This window comes from Apus apus, chromosome 8 (assembly GCF_020740795.1).
Source record: "Apus apus isolate bApuApu2 chromosome 8, bApuApu2.pri.cur, whole genome shotgun sequence".
Taxonomy (NCBI): domain Eukaryota; kingdom Metazoa; phylum Chordata; class Aves; order Apodiformes; family Apodidae; genus Apus; species Apus apus.
This window is the reverse complement of record NC_067289.1, coordinates 16,747,236-16,764,779: the sequence shown is the minus strand read 5'-3', so window position 1 is coordinate 16,764,779 and position 17,544 is coordinate 16,747,236. Positions and strand designations below refer to the sequence as shown.

The following is a 17,544-nucleotide window of genomic DNA, read 5'->3' as shown; positions in this document are numbered from 1 at the left end:
ATCTAAAACCCAGGAAGGACTCTTAATAAAAGATATATATATTAGCATAGTGTCCTCCTGGCACTCTGCCCAGATTCAAAATTATCTGTTCATACACTTTTAAACTGATGGTGTGGAACTGAGCATGGATCACACACATCAGGGAAATAAATGCTACCTATTTTTATTATTAAGATCTCTTCTTGGTTATACCAGCAGTGGCCTTGTCCTTACGCATTAAACGTGACCTCTATTAATGTTCATGGCCCCCAGTCTGTACAGTGACTGATTTGGAGGGAAGCAGAGCCGTGGATGTATTGATGGCACCCTCATTGTTTGCTGGTCCTGTTCTCAGCCTGGATCACAACTGCTGCCTTTACTCTTCTCATGACTTACTAATGTTTTGAATTAGCTGTGCTCGGTTTGTTAGTGGAGGAGTTAATTTGTTGTGCTCATATAGTCCCATCTTCTGGGATGTGCCAACGAACAAGAGACTTTCCCCCACAATCTACTTTATTACACAAAGACCAAACTTTTGCAGTACAAAGAAGGCTGCATTTGTTCCAGGGAAAAGAAACTACTTATTTAAAACTTTCTGCCTAACACTGGTCCTGAGCTCAGGCCTTACTGTGCAGGAGATGCTCTGGGCCTGCACACAGCGTGCCCAGAGTAAGGGGCTTTCAGTTCGTCAGGGTCCCTCTAGCCTATGGGTGGGTATTTTGGTATGCTAACAGGACATTCACAGGCTGAGATATTAATGAGGTAAGCCAAATTAGTCAGGTATTTTCTACCTAGCGATCAAGATCATAACCCAGGTAAGCTGTGGGGAGTATTCCTTCCCAGCCCTTCCGTCTCTCTGGGAGGCCTCAGGACAGGCTGTTGACCACTTGGGACGTGCTTTTCTCCAGTCCTTGCCATTTCAGTGTTACGTAAGCTCTTTTCTTCTACGTGTCTGTTATCTTTTGCGTGACTCTTCCCCAAAATCTCACTGATTTCCATCCATAACTGCCACCAGCAGTACCACCCGAGCTCCTGGCTGGGGCTGGGCTGAGCGGCCGCCGAGCAGCCCGAGGAAGAGCTCCAGGCCCGTCCTGCCCACCGCGCGGGGCTGCCAGCCGAGCCCCGGCAGCTCGGCTCGGCCCAGCCCCGGCCCTTCCCGCGCTCGGGCTGCTGGCCGGGCCTGTGCTGGTCTCTACCCCCGAGGCCTCCCCTCCGTCGGCCCGGCCCGGCCCCAGAGCGGCGGAGGCAGCGCCCGGGGAGCGCTTCCCGGCGCCCACCCCCGTTCCGCGGCACCGGCCGCCCCAAGCGCCGCTGCGCAGCCGCCCTTGAAGGAGAGAGGGGAGCGGGCAGGCGGGCGCGCGCTCTGATTGGCCAGCCGCCCTGTCCTTCCTGCGCTAGGAGGCGGGGCTGAAGGGCGGTAGCGGCAGGTGATTGGTCAGCGCTGAGGGCCGAGGGGAGGGGCGAAGAGAGGCCGCTGGGGTTGGTTGCGCCGGCCCGTGGCGGGTGCGCGGGAGCGCGGGGGGAGGGGGGTCCTGAGGCGCCGCTGTCAGCGCCGCCCGCCCAGGCCCGCGCAGCCCGGCCCGGCCCAGCCCGGCCCAGCGCGTCCGCCCGCGGCGCGGCAGGACCATGTCGGCCATGGACGAGCGGGCCAAGGAGATCCTGCGGGGCTTCAAGCTGTATCCTCTCGACGGGGGCCGCCAGGCGGGCGGGCGGGACCCGGCTGGGAAGAAGGAGAGGTCGGGTGGGGGGGGGGGGGCGGTGCGGGGCCCGTCGCCCCCCCGCGGTGAGGGCGGGTGCGCGACCCCCGGGGCGGGAAGGAGGTTGTCATGGAAACAGCTCCCAGCCGGGCCGTTCCCAGGGGCGCCCTCCCCTCGGGTGGCGGGAGGGGGTTGTGCCCCTCGCCCCCCGCGGGGCCTGGCTCCCCCCGCGGCCGCGGGGGACGGGCTGCGAGCCTCCCGGGGCGGTGGGAGGCGGCAGAGCCCCGCCGCGCCTGCCCCGGCCCAGCGGAGGGGCTGGCCAGGAAGGCGGCGGCCCCGGAGCGGCGGCAGCCCCCGCAGCGGGGCGGCTTAGCGAGGGCAGGTGAGGCGGCTGGGTCCCAGGAGGGTCTGATCCCTTCCCCTCCGGCCTGCGCTTCTGCTCCTCTGCCTGGAGAGGAAATACCTGGTCCAGAAGGAGCTAAATGTCTTGTTCCTTTTCACACCGTGCGGTGCTGGTCGTGGTAGTCGTCCAGTATGTATATTCTTAGTGCTAACATACTCTAGGTGTTCGTGCCTTTCTGTGCAGTTCATTTAAGAACTTTTCATGTTGTGGGCTTCAAAAAGCAACCTCGTTTTGTGTCTGTGTTATCTGAATATGAATTTAATACCGATAGGATAGAACTGAGCTTAGAAGAGAAGTCAGGTCCAACCCAGAATTTCAGTGGACAGAGGCCAAACCTAAAGGCCTATGTGCAAACTAAGGGTGGGAGAAATATAAAATAAAGCTGCTGTATTTTACTATGGTAGCTTCTTCTAAGCTCAGAAGACAAATGCAGGCTTCCTAGTTTGATCTTTAGACATCAGGAAATTGTTGTGGGTCGATTGGCTTTTACAGTGAAAAGGACAGAGGCAAACAAAACACCCCCTTGATCTAAATTTTATTTCTAAAGTGGTTTTTTGGCTTTGTTTTTTGGGTTTTTTTTTGTCTGGTGAGGTTTTAATAATCTCTATGCCAGACATAGCAGGATTTCAATTTCTAGGTTGGATTTGAACAGATAGCTGCTATCAAACTATAAGCAGATGCTTTTCTTAACTTTTGAATCATGGTCCCCTCCCCCATTTAGCACTGCATCTGGTTCCTTTGCTTCTGCAGTAGCACTATTGACAGTTCTCTTTATTTGTGAAGATGTAGTATTTCAGCTGTCAAAACAATGTTTAAGAGCCTTTTGTGCCAGCAATTAAAAAAAAAAAAGCCTCTGACAAGACTAAGCTGTTGGTAGAAGTGAGAAGCACATGGAAAGTTAAGCCTAGAGAACAAACTTTTAAGTGCTTTTCACATGTGTTTGTATATAGTCTTTGCTGGATAGCAGAATTTACAGGGATGCCCTTGGCCAACTTTGCATGAAATGACTTATTCTGTTGTTTGTTGGCTTGAGTAGAAAATGCTTTTTTTGTCCGTTAAGAGGAAGGGCAAGAATGTTTACTAGAAATACTCTGCAGTTCCATGTTGATGTACCTCAAGTTTAGTCTTCCTTTGCTTGTCCTTGCAAAAAACTGATATAAATTTTACATCTGACAGGACAGTTTGGGGCAAAACCTTGACTGTGCTTCTGCAAAAACATGCTAGAGTAGCTGTCACAGGGGCCAGGCAGTATAAAGTCTGAGAAGCAGGAAAGTTTCCCCAAACATTTTAACTTGCTAAAAGTTCCAGTTTTGAAATATTTGAATAAACATCTATAGCTGGCTTTAGTAAGCCAGAAGTGTAGCTGAACAGGCAGACACATTCCTCACTTCTGAGACAGAGGAAGCCTTGAGACACTGCACCATCCACACAGGAAACCAGGCGTGCCCAGATGTGACCACGCTCACTGCAGGGCAGCCATCAGCTCAGACTTCCTTTTCTAACTGCAAGCATGTATTCTAGAGGGCATTACATTTTAAAGAGATGCTTCATCTTTCAGCCACTCTACTGCTATCTGTGCTAATTTAATTTACTTAATAGAAAGGAAGACAAACATGTTCTGAAAAGCTGTGAAGTTTATACTTTGAGTACTTGAAAACTTTTTCCTCTGCTCCCAGGAGTGAGTTAAAATCACCAACTTCAGTACACCCTGCAGACATGGTACTTCAAACTGAACTTGCTTTTAACATAAGGAACTAGCACAGTGTTACACCTAGAGTCTGTGTGCATGAGATTCCTTGTGTGGCAAGATCAGTTGATAGGACAGAAAGCACAACTGAGGAAGCAGGCTCCCAAAATACTTCCTTACTTTAGCACAGGAACAGGCACTCTAGCTGGAAATCCAGTTCACATTGAGTAATCAGTTTCCTCAAACAAATTGTTTACTTGTGGTTCCTAGGAAGAGGTTAATTACAAGCTTTCCAATTGATTGGGACACACTGCTGTGGAAATTATAGTCCAAATCCACCCTCTAACATTAATGCAGGGATGTGCCTTCCTTCCTATATGACACTAGTGCAGAAACATGTTGTGGCTCCTGTCCTGAAATTCAAGCCAGAAGCATTTACTTCCTCTTCCAATGGATTTTGCTCTAAAACCAAAGGAGAAATATTTGATGCTTGCAGGCAAGTGAGGATATTCATTATACTTTATTATACTTGTCCTAAGAATTTTTATGGAACCAGTTAAAACTGAACAGTGACAGTCCAGCAAGGATGGTGCAGTCAAAGATTGAAAGCAGCTAGCAAAAACATTTATATCTTCTGACTTTTCAGATACAATATTTGGTAATGGAGCTTGTGAGTGTGTTCATCAACTCCCTGTTTTGAAGGCAGTTGTCTGAACAGCAGTTCTTACACTGCATATCTACAGGTAGTCTAGTACTATGAAATTGCAGACTTGTTTGACTATAAGCAATATCAGTTCAGTTGGTAACTGAAGATCCATTCCTCTGGAATATTAGCCAAGTCTTCTTTTTGCAAGTATTTATATGCAGCTGGTCCTGTACTCTCAAATGCATGAGATTTGATTATGCCTTTTCTCCAAAAGATGGGACAGTTATTCTGCCAAGCTACAGAACAGCATTTCACTTGACTCTCACCCTTTCAACACATTTTTCAAGTTTCATTGTAATTTTATCTTTAGAGTTAGCATGTACTATTACATGTATTCAGCATCCTTTTTCATGAAAAGTGACACTGATAATGTATTTCCCTAATAGTCAAAACCTGTGAGGTTTTATGGCTTCCTTCTCCCCCAGCCCCCTATCATAATTTGTGGGTTGCCCATTTATCTTTGTTCAATATAAACTAGCTCACAGTTGTATGGGTTTTTTTTAAATGTGCTGTGTTCACTAGAATGAGGACACTGCAGACAGTTACCCTTTTAAATTTGTTTTGCCAACATTTGGAAAGCATACGTGCTTTGCTTTCTTACACAGCATCCTTGCTGTAGACTAGAAATACATGGTTTTGCAACAACAGATTCACATCCCAGCTTTTGAGGGAACACAGTTCAACTTCTTTATATATTTCTTCCTGTAATGTTTCAGCCAGAGCAGCAAGGAAGAGAAAACCCAAACATCAGTTGGGTCTCATAGCATAGGCTTAGGTGCCAAGTCTGGCCTCTCAATGTGTGACTAAGCACACACATTTTCTATTTTAAATCTTACAAGTCAGGTTGTCACCTATTTGCCTCTGTACAGAAGACACTCATCAGAATTGAATCTCCATAATGTTAGTTGCCCAACAGATAATTCTCAGTGTAGGCTAAGTTTCTTCATTAACTTCCATTTATGGCCACACAGTATCTTACTGAACTTCAGAAGTTTCCTGAGGCAAATATGGTGAACATAAGCATGAACAGACAATATTAAGTGTAGGTCAGAATAATTACAGAGTTATGAAACTAGTATTTGTGGTCAATATAAACCTATACCTGTAACTCAGGCACTCCAGCATTTGTGGGCAAAACTATATGTCAAAGGCTGTCCAACTTTCTGGAATCCATAAAGTGCCCTGTGCAACATCCTCCTAGCTTCCAAAGCTTCTTCCAATCCTCCTTTTCCCTATTGTTTTTCTGTCTAGGAAATCTCTTAAAAAGATGAATAAAACTGTAATGAGAATATAGTTATGCAAGAAACCATTAAGAGCTTCTGTGAACTTTATTCTGCAAATACTTCCATTTTCAAGGTCAACCTGGTTTCTACTGTACACAGAGAAACTTCAATGGCAAACTTGCCTATCAATTCCTAGAATAGTTCCTGAAAGTTTTAAAATAGTTTGATGGAGCATTCAAGAAACCCAAACAGTAACTCCCATCAAACTGAGTTTCCAATTTGTTTGTTAGGCCAGTAGATCTTCAGATACTTTTTTCACTTAAAATGGTCATGTGTTGTAGTATTTGCAAAACCAGCAGGGTACCAGTTTTAATTTGCTTTCCCCTTTGTTTTGAGATTTCATCTGCCCTTCCTCAGACCTTGGTTAGTTTAGATCTCTTGCAATTAAATAGAAAGACAAATGACTAAATTAATGGGTTAAAAGGGGACACTGGCCAGCTACAAGAGAGAACAGGCCTGTCTGACTTCTGGGCTGTGTACTCTGTAGGAAGCCAGAGCAGAACTTCACATAGCTTGGACCAAGAGAGCTTTAAAATATTCTAGAAAACATGAATTTGTGCTCCCACATCCATGTTTCTAAAAACTGGAATGTTCTTCCACCCAGTGCAACTTATTACCATTTTTCTGCCTGCAAACCTTAGAGTACTTTGTAAGCAAGAGTTGTGCACATTCCCAGTTAGTCTGACTGCAGAACAAGTTTCCACCCTGGCAGCATCAAGAGATCTTTGTTATAAAGAGGCCAGAATTTCACATAGAAGCTTCAGCCAGGTTGTACTTGGTATTTAAGTGTCACCCATGGTCAAGGTATCTTTACCATACTGGGATTGTTTCCAGCATTGACAGAAGCTCTGCAGTAGGTGCCAGAAGTTCTGGCATGCTAAACACAGACTCCTCATGTTGTTAATGCATAAATCATGAGGCATATCTACGAATAATGCAGGAGCAATTTTACTAGGTTTGCCTGCCTGGATCCTTAATGAACACCAAGAACTTAATGCCCTCTGCACTCGTTCACTTTCATATTAAAAAGTTAATGCAAATTGCTGTTTAAATGTTATTAAGTATTTAAGTTTACTGTTCCTTCTATAGAAAGGCTGTCTGAATGAGCTAGTCAGTTTTCTGCATTTCAGTTTTAATGCAGTCCACTTCAGTGCTGGAAGTGATGCTTTGTGCCCTTGACAGCAAAAGGGACATTGAAAGCTCCAGCATCTCAGGAGACAAATGAGTTGCCAGGTGCTACAGAAAATGCACCTTAACTATCACTGAAAGTCTAAATGAACACTCAAGTCTGGGGTTCTCTTTTTAGCCAGCAATATTCATTTAGCACCTTGTTAGAATTTTATTTCTAAGATTTGTCCTTTCATCTTTCAAAGCTTAGCCATCCAGCATTTCATTGGAGTTGTGATTTCAGTATTTTTAATTGCTTGCTTCATGCTAAAATATGCATAAAATAAGGCAGTTGTCATTAGCAAAATTATCTTAATGATATAAAGGAAATGAGGGAAAAGAATCTCAGTTACTCTGTGCATCCTTGTCAGAGATCAAAATCCTTGGAAGTCATTGATGCCTTATGCTACAGCATTGTTACAGAATTTCCACACAGCAGAAGTCATTTTATCATTAAGAGAGAACTGATAGACCTCCTTTCCCACCCTTTACTCCACCCCCATGCATCTTCACAGCCAACATGTGTGAAAAAACTAAGCTTACATAGATGTACACAAGGCTGGAAGGCATCTAAAAATCCTCAGATTAAACAGATACTGTTCAAAGTAGTTTTGTTTTGTTTTTTTACAGAGACATCTGATGTGTCTCTGAAAAAAATTGTTTTCTGTTAGCTAAAGCAGGCTTAATATAGAAGCTGATTTGACTTGCTCTTACACATTTACCTCAGAATTTGAGTTGATCTGGAAAGAATGTTGAGTACAAATTTCACTTAAGACAGCAGGCCACTCCCTGTACTCCAGCTTCTGCCTTTCACTTCCACAACTGATGTAATACAAGCCATTTCTATTTCCCTATCTCTAAGCTGGAAAATTTAGGACAGCTTCAAATTTGAGCTCAGACTCTCCATTAAAGATTAGCTTGTCTTGTTTGCATCTAGATAGTAAAAATTTTTATAAAGTATGACATATGCTAGGTTCCCAGACACAGGTAATAAGCAGCAAACAAAGTTTTAAGGTCCACCTGCTAATCTTGAATTTTGCCTCTTTCTGCATATTAGTACAGCAAATTTTATCAAAAGTTAGTTCTGTGAGCACACAGGAAGTGCTCACATCTTAAGGAGCAGATCATGTATTTACACTTCGTGTGCAAGAAACTGCAGTAGTGAGCACTGAATGCTAAAACCCATTCTTAGGGGCTGCCATTTTATCCAGAGATTGCATCAGGAGCACCCACAGAAGCAGGAGGTTTGGCATCTGTGTAGCACCACCCCTAGAGTAATGTTGAAGATTAAATCACAGCTTTTGGAGGGAACACCCCCATACACTCATTGGGCATGACAATGAAGTTTCCAAAGCCATTTGACATGTCCAAGTAGACACAAGTGGTCCAAGTAGTACTGCAGGGAGGCTTTGTCCAGAAAACATCTGAGTGTAACTGAGGTTCTTGTGTACAACTGTAGGAACCACATCTCAGCTGCATATTGCTAAATCCTAATCAACAGCCAGGATTTTCAGATGGGATTGTGAACTTGACATTCAATTGTCAGTTTTCTCCTGAAAGGAGTTCTCATTGTGACAGAAGTTATAGGTATAAAGGAGACTTAGGGGAAACAATATCAGATTAATTCAGTCCTGGGTGAACCTTTGAGTTGATTACATTCATGACTAGAATATTGGGTAACATTCTTCTGGAAGAATGGCAGACTTGGGTAAAAAGTGAGAGAAATATTTTTATTTTAATTCAGCCTTTGGGATAACAGTGCACAAAAGCATCATGTTATTGAATATCTACTCCTGTATTGAAAGGATTGCTTCACTAACTAGAAGCAATATTGTCTCTCATTAGAGAGAATGAGAGTGCAGGGGATTTTAACTTCTTAGTAACTCCACAGGGGAGTGTTTATATGGGTCACTCTCTATGCTATGTACATAAGCTTCATCTACTCTGTAGAGAGTCAGAAGGTCATTTGATCCTTGGGACAGCTGATTATATTTATCTTTTTCTATTTCTTGTATCAATAAAATGGAGGGGAAATCTTACTCTTTAAATGCCAATGAATGCATACCCCACCTAAGCAGACTGCCTGCATGCCTCTTTCCGCTTCCTTTCAGCTGGCTTGATTTAAGCCTTTCCAGAGAGGCTACGTGGAGTCAGAAACTTCTAATCAGGGACAGCCTGCTGTGCAAAGCAGAGTTAATGTCAAGTCCCTTTGGTTTGGAAAGTCAAAGGAAATTCTATTTTAGGAGACAGTGAAAAACTGGCTGTTTGCATTGCTTTAAATAAAAATTTCTGTGTATGGGAAAATGCTTATAGAGACCCTTACTAAGGAGGAACTCGTTTCCTGTTCATCTGTTGTAAGGAATTGTTGCTAGCTCTGTGCTTAAAGAGAGTTCTTCAACACCTGACCTCCTATCAAGAGAAGAGGTTTGCAGAGAGAGGGAAGAACTACCATTGTCCCCATTACTGTCCCACCATGTGGTAGGATAGAACAACCCATGTGGAAACTGGACACCAACACTTACTGACAATACAAGGGGATCTTCTGTGGATACTTTAGACATATGTCTTCCAGCTTGTTTTTTGGGTAGCCTCTTCAGTGCATGAAAATACTCAGTCACAGTCCAGCTTAAAACTTGTTTTGACTCATAAAGTTACCTTCTTTCCCAGAAGCTGAGATGAAAGAGGGAAAAAAAGTGCTTCTGATTATTATTTTACTTGAACCTTTAAGTGACATTTAAAAAGGCTTTGTCCAGGAATTAGTATGGGTTTGTTGGTTCTGAGGAAAGAGGACATCTGAAAAATATCTGTCCTTACATTCTGCTTGATGGGTGCTTCTGCCACAGCAGCTGTGCAGAGCACAGATTAACATCCCCAGCTGTGTGTTACCTAATTTTCAGATTTACTAGCTGAGCTGCTCAGATGAGCACTGCAACCTCTTGTTTCACTCAGAATGAGGCATACAAGCTTAAACAGCTTAAGAATAGGTTAGGGAGCAGAGACCTGTGCTGGTCAAGTAGATCAGGTTAGTAGTTTTACAGACCGCACAGCTGTTAGATTTGAGGGAGAAGGTAAGCAGCTAGGGAGGGCTGTGAATAGCAGCCCTCTCCAACCACTACTGCTCTCAGATGTCATGCCCACAGCCTCAGTCTCACATCAGATGACCTTGTTCTCAGTGTAGACTCATGCTGTCTTCTCCAGCAGTCACCACCAGCTCACCTGAGGTCATTTCTCACATACCCATGCTTAGTGTCCCTTGCAGCACCAGTTCTAAAGTCCTAACTTAGCATTAGTAATTTAGCATTTTAACTTCACATTGTTAATTTTGTGGTCATTTAACTTCTAAGAGAAATGCATCTTAGATTACATTGCTAAGGCAGTTATCATTTCTCTTCCTTGTTCAGTACAAAAAGTCTTTAGCATTACTGTGCTGTGTGACAAGTTACTGCCCAATGACCAGGCAAACTCACATGTCTGAGGCCATCTAGCAAGTGCCCTTAGAGACTCAGTTCTCTTATTATAACTCTCATAATGAGCTAAACAAAGGAAATTGTTGGCTGAAAAACACATGCAGCTTTGGAGAACAAAAGCATGTTATTTTTGAAGTACTCTTTCCAGAAAGAGTAAGAGAAGCCAATAAGTTTCTCAATCCAGTTTGGGCTGTTAATTCATAGCTCCCTCATTAATCCACAAGGAATCATTACAGTTACACTATTGCCATAAAAACACAGTATTTAAACAGCTCCAAGAAGGAACTGTTTTATGTGCTTCCCCCTGCAATTCCTGCAAAGGGACCTGGACTGCATTATATTAGTATAACACTAACCTTAAGCTCAGCTTCTGCAGGGAAACATTTAGCTTCATAGAAAGAAAGAAACAAGTGGTTCCCTGGTTCTCCTAGCATCTCCATTCTGCCATTAGACTAAATTCTTCAGAGTTTTGAACAAAAAACCTCACAAACCTACAGATGTATTTTCAAGCATCCTGAAGTATTACTCACAAAGTAAAACAAAGATTCCCCCAGGAAAGCAATAAGCTTACCTCTTCAGAGCTCTGGTCTGTTCCTCAGAGAAGAATCAAAGCTCCCTTCTTGCCACTGCCAGCCCCACCACCACCTCCTCCCTGGCTGTGCAAAGGTGAGGCACTAACCAGGCAACTACAGCGCAAGCCCCTACTCCTCCAGGACCTCCAGCCATACTGCCGTCATCAAGGCCCCCAGTTAAATACAGCCCTGCCAGCAGCCAGGTGAAAATGTTTTGTGGTTCATGATGGTCTCATGCATTATTTCACTGATAAAACAGTAGTTCCTTGTTTTAGTTCTTAATAACATTGTTTGCATGAGTCCCAGTTTTGCCAGCTCTGAAATAGCAAATGCAGTGAATGAGGCAGAGGAGTGTCTGGAAATTCAAAATAAATAAAGACTATATTTTAATGTAAGCACACCTGTAAACCGTGCAGATAATGCTAATTATGGCAGTTTTTGAGCTTTTTGTGTATAACTTCACAACATTAGCATTCACCTTAAATGCTTATGAAGTTCACACTTTGAAACACTAAAATAATATTTAAAAAACATAGTATTTGTTTGAGCTGTGTGTAACTAAATTATTGTTATTTTTTTATTATCAATAATTAAATTGAAATAATCAATCCACTTGTGAACTACAGCTGTTTTATTTATACATGCTGTTCTTTTTCACAGCAGAAGTAAGATACTTTGTGGCTTCAGCTGAAAAATATATTAATAGACTTGGATTAAAATAATAAAATCTTAGCATAAAAGTAACTGTATATGTTATTGACAACAAAAGCTATAGGAGCTGCTTGGAAGTAACAGACATAATTGCTTTTTTGGCATTATGGTGGAGATTTTATTATTTTATCTCCACATGTTTTTCATCTGAATTTCAGTGCATATTAAAGAAGAGAGATGCTGGTTGGGGCACAGACCTTCATCTTTGAGAGATCCTTCAGTGACATGCTCAGGGTTTCACATGAGTAGAAATCACCTTAGTCTATCTGTAGAGGCTGATAAAAGTACCAACATTCAGAACCAAATATTAGTATTTTACCTATTCTAAAGTTGTTTCAAACTTATTTTTTTACTTGTAATTTCCATGTTTTGCTGTAGTTCTTTTCCAAACAACTGACTCTCTTTTCAGACTGCCATTCTGTCTAACACTGTAAAATGTTGGGTTGGTTGAATTGTCAAATCACTAATCCACACTGCAAAATTAAGCACTTCTTATATTCTAGTAGGTTCCTAAAAAAGCACAGTAATTCTGATATGGAGTCCTTGTTTTTTGAGAGTTCTGCTTCAATCTCCGTAAATCCCCTTTTATTCCTCCTCTCTGCCTCTGCTTTCAACAGCCTCTGGTCCATTTACAAGATTAGTTTCCTCATGCAACTGCCAATCAATCCCTCCTGACTGTATTTTCAATTTTGTTTTGACTCTCCATTTGGTCTGTGTGCTCTAAGTTTTCCTTCCTTCCTCAGAAGAGACAAGATAATGAACTTGTTTTCCTTGAATAATCTTAGTCCTGTCAGTTTTAAGTGGAGAACCAAAAATTATTTCATCTATATTGCAGCATGTGGTCCTGCCATTAGGCTAATTTACTGCTTTCACTTTGTTAAATAATGTACTCATGTCCAATGTAGCAGATAGTGACTTTTATATCCTATATTTTTGATCCTACATGTCCTAAAATGAGTCGTCAACTTCTTGTTTGTATAGCAGCCTCCTGTCGTATCAGCAGAAATTGTTCATGGCTCCCAAAAATAACAGTGTCATGACAGCAGAGGAAAGACAGGTTTTTAAAAGATACTGTAAAATGGTTCTTTCAATGACTTGTGTAGTGCTCCAGAGATGTAACTACTTCAGTGTTTCAGATCTGTGGCCTATTTTTCTCTTGTCCCTTGGAGAACCACCTCTGATTCTCACTGTGGTCTTGTTCTATCAGTTTAGAGGGCCACTCACATTCACCTAATTAATCACATCACTTACTCCCTTGGCTTGGTGTTGAGAATGTTCATAATCATTTTTTGCCAGTTCATCCCCAGAAGAATAGGGTAGCTGGCAGTGAACATGCTCTTCGTGTTTAGTCATGGAGGCCCTGGCTGTAAGGGTTGTACTGTTTGTGAGTCTAAAGTTAGCCCATTTCTCACGTACACATAGCCCAACTTGAAAACCAAAACAAAACACAAACCCAAAGTATCTGTAGCTCCACTGAAATTCAGGCCAGTATCACTTTGATTCTGTATCTGAGGAACCATTTGAGCTAATGCCAGGAAAAGGGTGGCTTGTTCCCCTGCTGTGCTGCATCAGCAAATAGGAGACTGGCATTTGTCATTGTGCACTTTATAAAAGTGCTTGTTGTAGCTGTTCCTCTGGCTGATTTGAATTTTTATGTTGTTTATTAAGTGAAGGGTGTTAGTGCCAGGGCTAAATACTGTTTTACTATGAAATCTCAGTAAGACTAAATCCCCTTGCGATGCTCTTGCTACGTTTCAAGGATACTGAGTTGCTTTCCCAGAGAACCTGTGGTGATCTCTAGATGCATCCCTAGTTACAGAACAACACCAAATTGAAACAGCAAGGGATGCACTGTGTGTGAGATGTTTTGGGGTGGTGTTAAAGGTGCAGAGGTTCAGAAAAGCTTGAAGTCCTTTGAGTAAACTGCCTTTAGACTGCTGAGTGGCTTCTGCCCTAGCAACTGCAGTGTCACACTCAGGCAGATACAGTGCATATTGCTATGAGATTGAACAAAACAGTAGAACTGTATTATTTCTGTTGCAATAGTTGGTTTTCTCTCTTGGCATAAACACAAATCCTTATAGACTAATTAACAGATGTTCTGCAGCAACAGCATTTGTCCCACCTTTTCCCTGGAGGCTGCAATTGGCATTTGCTCTGCAAGCTGCGAAGGGTATCTTTTCAGGATTTCATTCATTTTGGTAGATTTTTAGCACTCCTTGTGAGAGAGGTGGTATGAGCACACCTCAAAAAGGAAGTTCAATTGTCTGGCCTATTTTCCTGAACAGCACTTGGAGCTGTAATCCCACCCTAAGGGAGTACACACCATCTTTATGCCAACTGGCTTGGGCAGTGTGGAGCTTGTTGGTGCCAGGAGATTTTGAACTGATGTAGCTGCACTTCCTAAATGTCCCTCACTGAGATAAAGCAGTGTCTGTACTTTCCTTTCCCAGTATCAAAGACATGACTATGCTGTTGCAAAAAGCCCTAATCTGGATAAAATCGTAGGGTTTATATGCTTAAAATTTAGTAAATCGTAAGTTTCTGCTTTTTTGCATACCTTTATCCCAGGATGAATGTATCCAGTTCTGAATCACAGAGGTAACTTCGTAGCTTTGGAATTAGACTCTTCTTGATGCAGAATAAGAACATCTAGACCAGGGTTAAATAAGAGACCATTAACTCCACTCTAAATTCACTCCATGCCTTAATCTGGATTGGCTCCTGTGCTTTGACAAACTCCTACTTAATTCAATTGCTGATGAAAGGTACTGTGTAAAAATTAACATTGTGGTGATAAGGTACTGAGGAACAAATTCTCTTTGGGTAGGGCAAGGGTAGTTTAGGTAGAATGTGTGTGAAGTCAAGAGAAATGCAGTGCTTGACCTTTTATTCATACCTTCACTGAGACTGCCAACCAGAATCTAAGCACTCCCATTACTGCTGATTTTGGTGGTGTGAGCACCTGCCTATTAACAATTAGAATAAAACTCAGAAGTTCATTTCCTGGAAGGTAGGAGATATCAGACGTAATGACTGCAGGCTTTATTGATCTGGTGGGGGTTTGCAGTGCTAACAGACAGTGTAAAGGTTCCATAGCCAAATAAATGTCCCTGAGTCCCTCAAGTCCTTTGCACAAATTAATCTTTCCTTTTTTACTGACCTCTCTGGGTTCAGATTTCTTCATGCTGCTTGCTACTGAAAGAAGAGTGTGTTCAGCAACACTGATTAGGATTGCTGTGCCAATAAGTTGTTTATTTTGTGTATAGTAGTTTTTATCAGCTATACAAATGTTTGTGGACATAGTGATGAACTTCAGAAGAAAAAGTATACCAACAGTTTTTGCAGATGTGCACAAATCATCTAGGTTTTCTTTTAGATCTGAATAAGTGCTTTAATTTTAGTCCAGAGAGCATTACTGAAGAAAGCTTTGTTTATAGCAGATGACATAGAATAATCTTACTGTTGAAGCTGTGAGATTCTGGAACTCTGGAAATCTCAGGAGTTCTGCAGGAGGCTTCTTAGATTGCTTTCAGAATCTGTTCTTTTTCTTCATTGCTTGTTGTTAAGACTTCATTGTCTTGGTTGTAGCTCCAAGAAACAGAATCTTCTTATGTTTTTAATGGGGTGGATCAATTTACTGTGTTAAACCAAAAATGTAACAGGAAGAAATGTCCTCATTGATCCCTTGAATAAAGATTAAGTGTAAAGTTTCATCTCAAATTTATAGGTAGCACTAGGTAACGGTTGTCCTGGAAACCAAGAAGGTTTCAGACCTAAAGTGTAGCTAACTCAACTGGGGTTAAAAAAAAAGCTGTTTTCCAGACCTGTCTCCTTTAGGACATATTCAGTGTGTAAATATGTTGACAAATTATGTGAGTCTGTCACACAACATACTTGCTGCACCTTTTTCATCATTGAACTGAAGAAGGATTGTAAAGAGATTTGATCTTGAAACTTGCTCTTTTTAATGATTTAGAGTTTGAATGGCCAAGCTGTTTAGTTCAACTGAAAAAAAAATATGGGACTAAACTATTGCAGGCAACTGCTGGTTTTCCTGTCTGGATTTTCACTCTCACATGTTAATGTAGTCCTCTGTTCTCTGCTCTGTATCAGTAGGGGTGCTTTGATAGAGAGGAGGGAGATGACTGCTTCTGTGGTAATAAACTATTTCTTCTCTCTCTTTTCTTAGTAAATGCATCCATGTGAGAACATTTTCATGGAAGGCACCTTCTCTTACCAGTAGTTCTCCACAGAACAGTGTTTCTCCAAGGCATATTTAAGGGCCATCTAGTTCAGTCTAGGAGGACTCACACGTGTGCCTCCCTTGTTTTGCAGAATTTCTGGGTGTGCAGCTGCTGTAAGTTTGGTATTTGTTTTGTTTTGTCATGGGTTTTTCTAACGAAGACTGAGGAAGAGGATTCCACTACATGTTGGAGTATATATTTGTTCTGTGTGGAATATTTTTTGCCAACAGAGATTACGGTAAAATTCTTGAGTAAACAGTATTCATCTGAGAGAGGTAACCAAGCCAGCAGGATTGTTTCCTTCGTGAACACTCTAATCACCTGCTTAATGTCAATTTATGACAGTACAGGAATTATTAATGTTGACAGACATAGATGTCTAGGTAGCATATGAATGCTGTAGGTGTGAACTATGTGGTGCTGATCTTCCACGTGGGCAGCAGTCCAAAGGAATGGTAGGATGAAGAACCAGGTGTTGCTGAACTGCTAGACATTTGTTGATCCTACCATACATTATTGCCCTGTCAGGGAAGATGCATCCTCAATGGCATCTTTGTTTGCCTTACAATGGAAAAAGTTAGAAAATAAGCAATTAAAGCAGACTTATTGAAATGAAAGGCTGTTCAGATGCCACACATCTCAGCATAGAGCTATGCAGTTCTAGCTAAGATTGTTGGTTAGGTTTTGAATTAAATAAAACCATCCTAATTTATTGCTGCTGTGTTTACTTGCTCTGTCATATGGCCAGACTACTGATGAGAGAAATTCTCCTATTGTTTCAACTGTGATCTTCTTTTCTGTCTTCCTGGTTCTCACCCTAAAGCAGCCTTTTACTAATGTGAACATAGAAATGAGGTTAATTATTTCCATTTATGTTCTTGGGATCCTTGTTACACCAATGAATCTTGTGCAGAAATACTACAAAATATATTATTGGTCAGTTAAAAAATAGATGGACTTTGATTGTATATCAGAGATCTTTCTAGTAGGGAATGGTGTATTTATTGAGCTTTATGAAAAAAAACAACAAACCCCTTGTTCCCTTGCTGGTGGTCTAAGTGCCACCTGCGCATGGGCAAATCCACCATTAAATTCAAATTTCCCAGGAACATAAGATACCCTAAGGAAAATCAGCAGGCATCTTTTATATAGTGATAAAAAAATGTCTTTTCAAAAGCAAACTTGTTTCTATCCTATAATACCTTCTCATAAAAAGTGTAATACTAGTGGAAGATTAACATCATTCAGTCATTTAAATGTGAAATCTTTAATGCAAACGAGCATAGATTTTGAGTTAAATCTCAAAGACTCTTGCTTTCTCAGGGTGTGTATTTGTGTGTTGCTTAATCTTCCTGGCCAGTAGAGAGGATGTTGTGATCTCCTCGTTAAAGACGTCACACTGAGAAGATTGTAGTAGAGGAATAAATAGAACAAGTGTTAGGAAGCCAAGCAGCTCATCTTGGTTGAACTAAAATGCACTCCACAGAAACTGGCTTCCCCATAGGTCTGCTTCTTCTAACTTTAAGTAAGCTTCAGTTACCATTTTGCAAAGTATCTAGCTAGCTCATGTGAGGTTTTTCTAAGTACATTTTCATCCTTTTCTGAAATGTTGCTTTACCTATTTG

The 17,544-nt window shown here is 41.9% G+C and overlaps 1 protein-coding gene across 1 annotated transcript in view; it reads left to right on the top strand.

Moving 5' to 3' along the window:
- Window positions 1-1,471: 1,471 nt before the first annotated feature.
- Window positions 1,472-17,544, top strand: part of PDE6D (phosphodiesterase 6D) — a 36,226-nt gene continuing 20,153 nt past the window's right edge. The window contains exon 1 of the mRNA XM_051626858.1: window positions 1,472-1,655. Within this exon, the coding sequence (XP_051482818.1) occupies window positions 1,606-1,655 (50 nt within the window). The 5' untranslated portion in view covers window positions 1,472-1,605. The remainder of the gene's footprint in view (window positions 1,656-17,544) is intronic.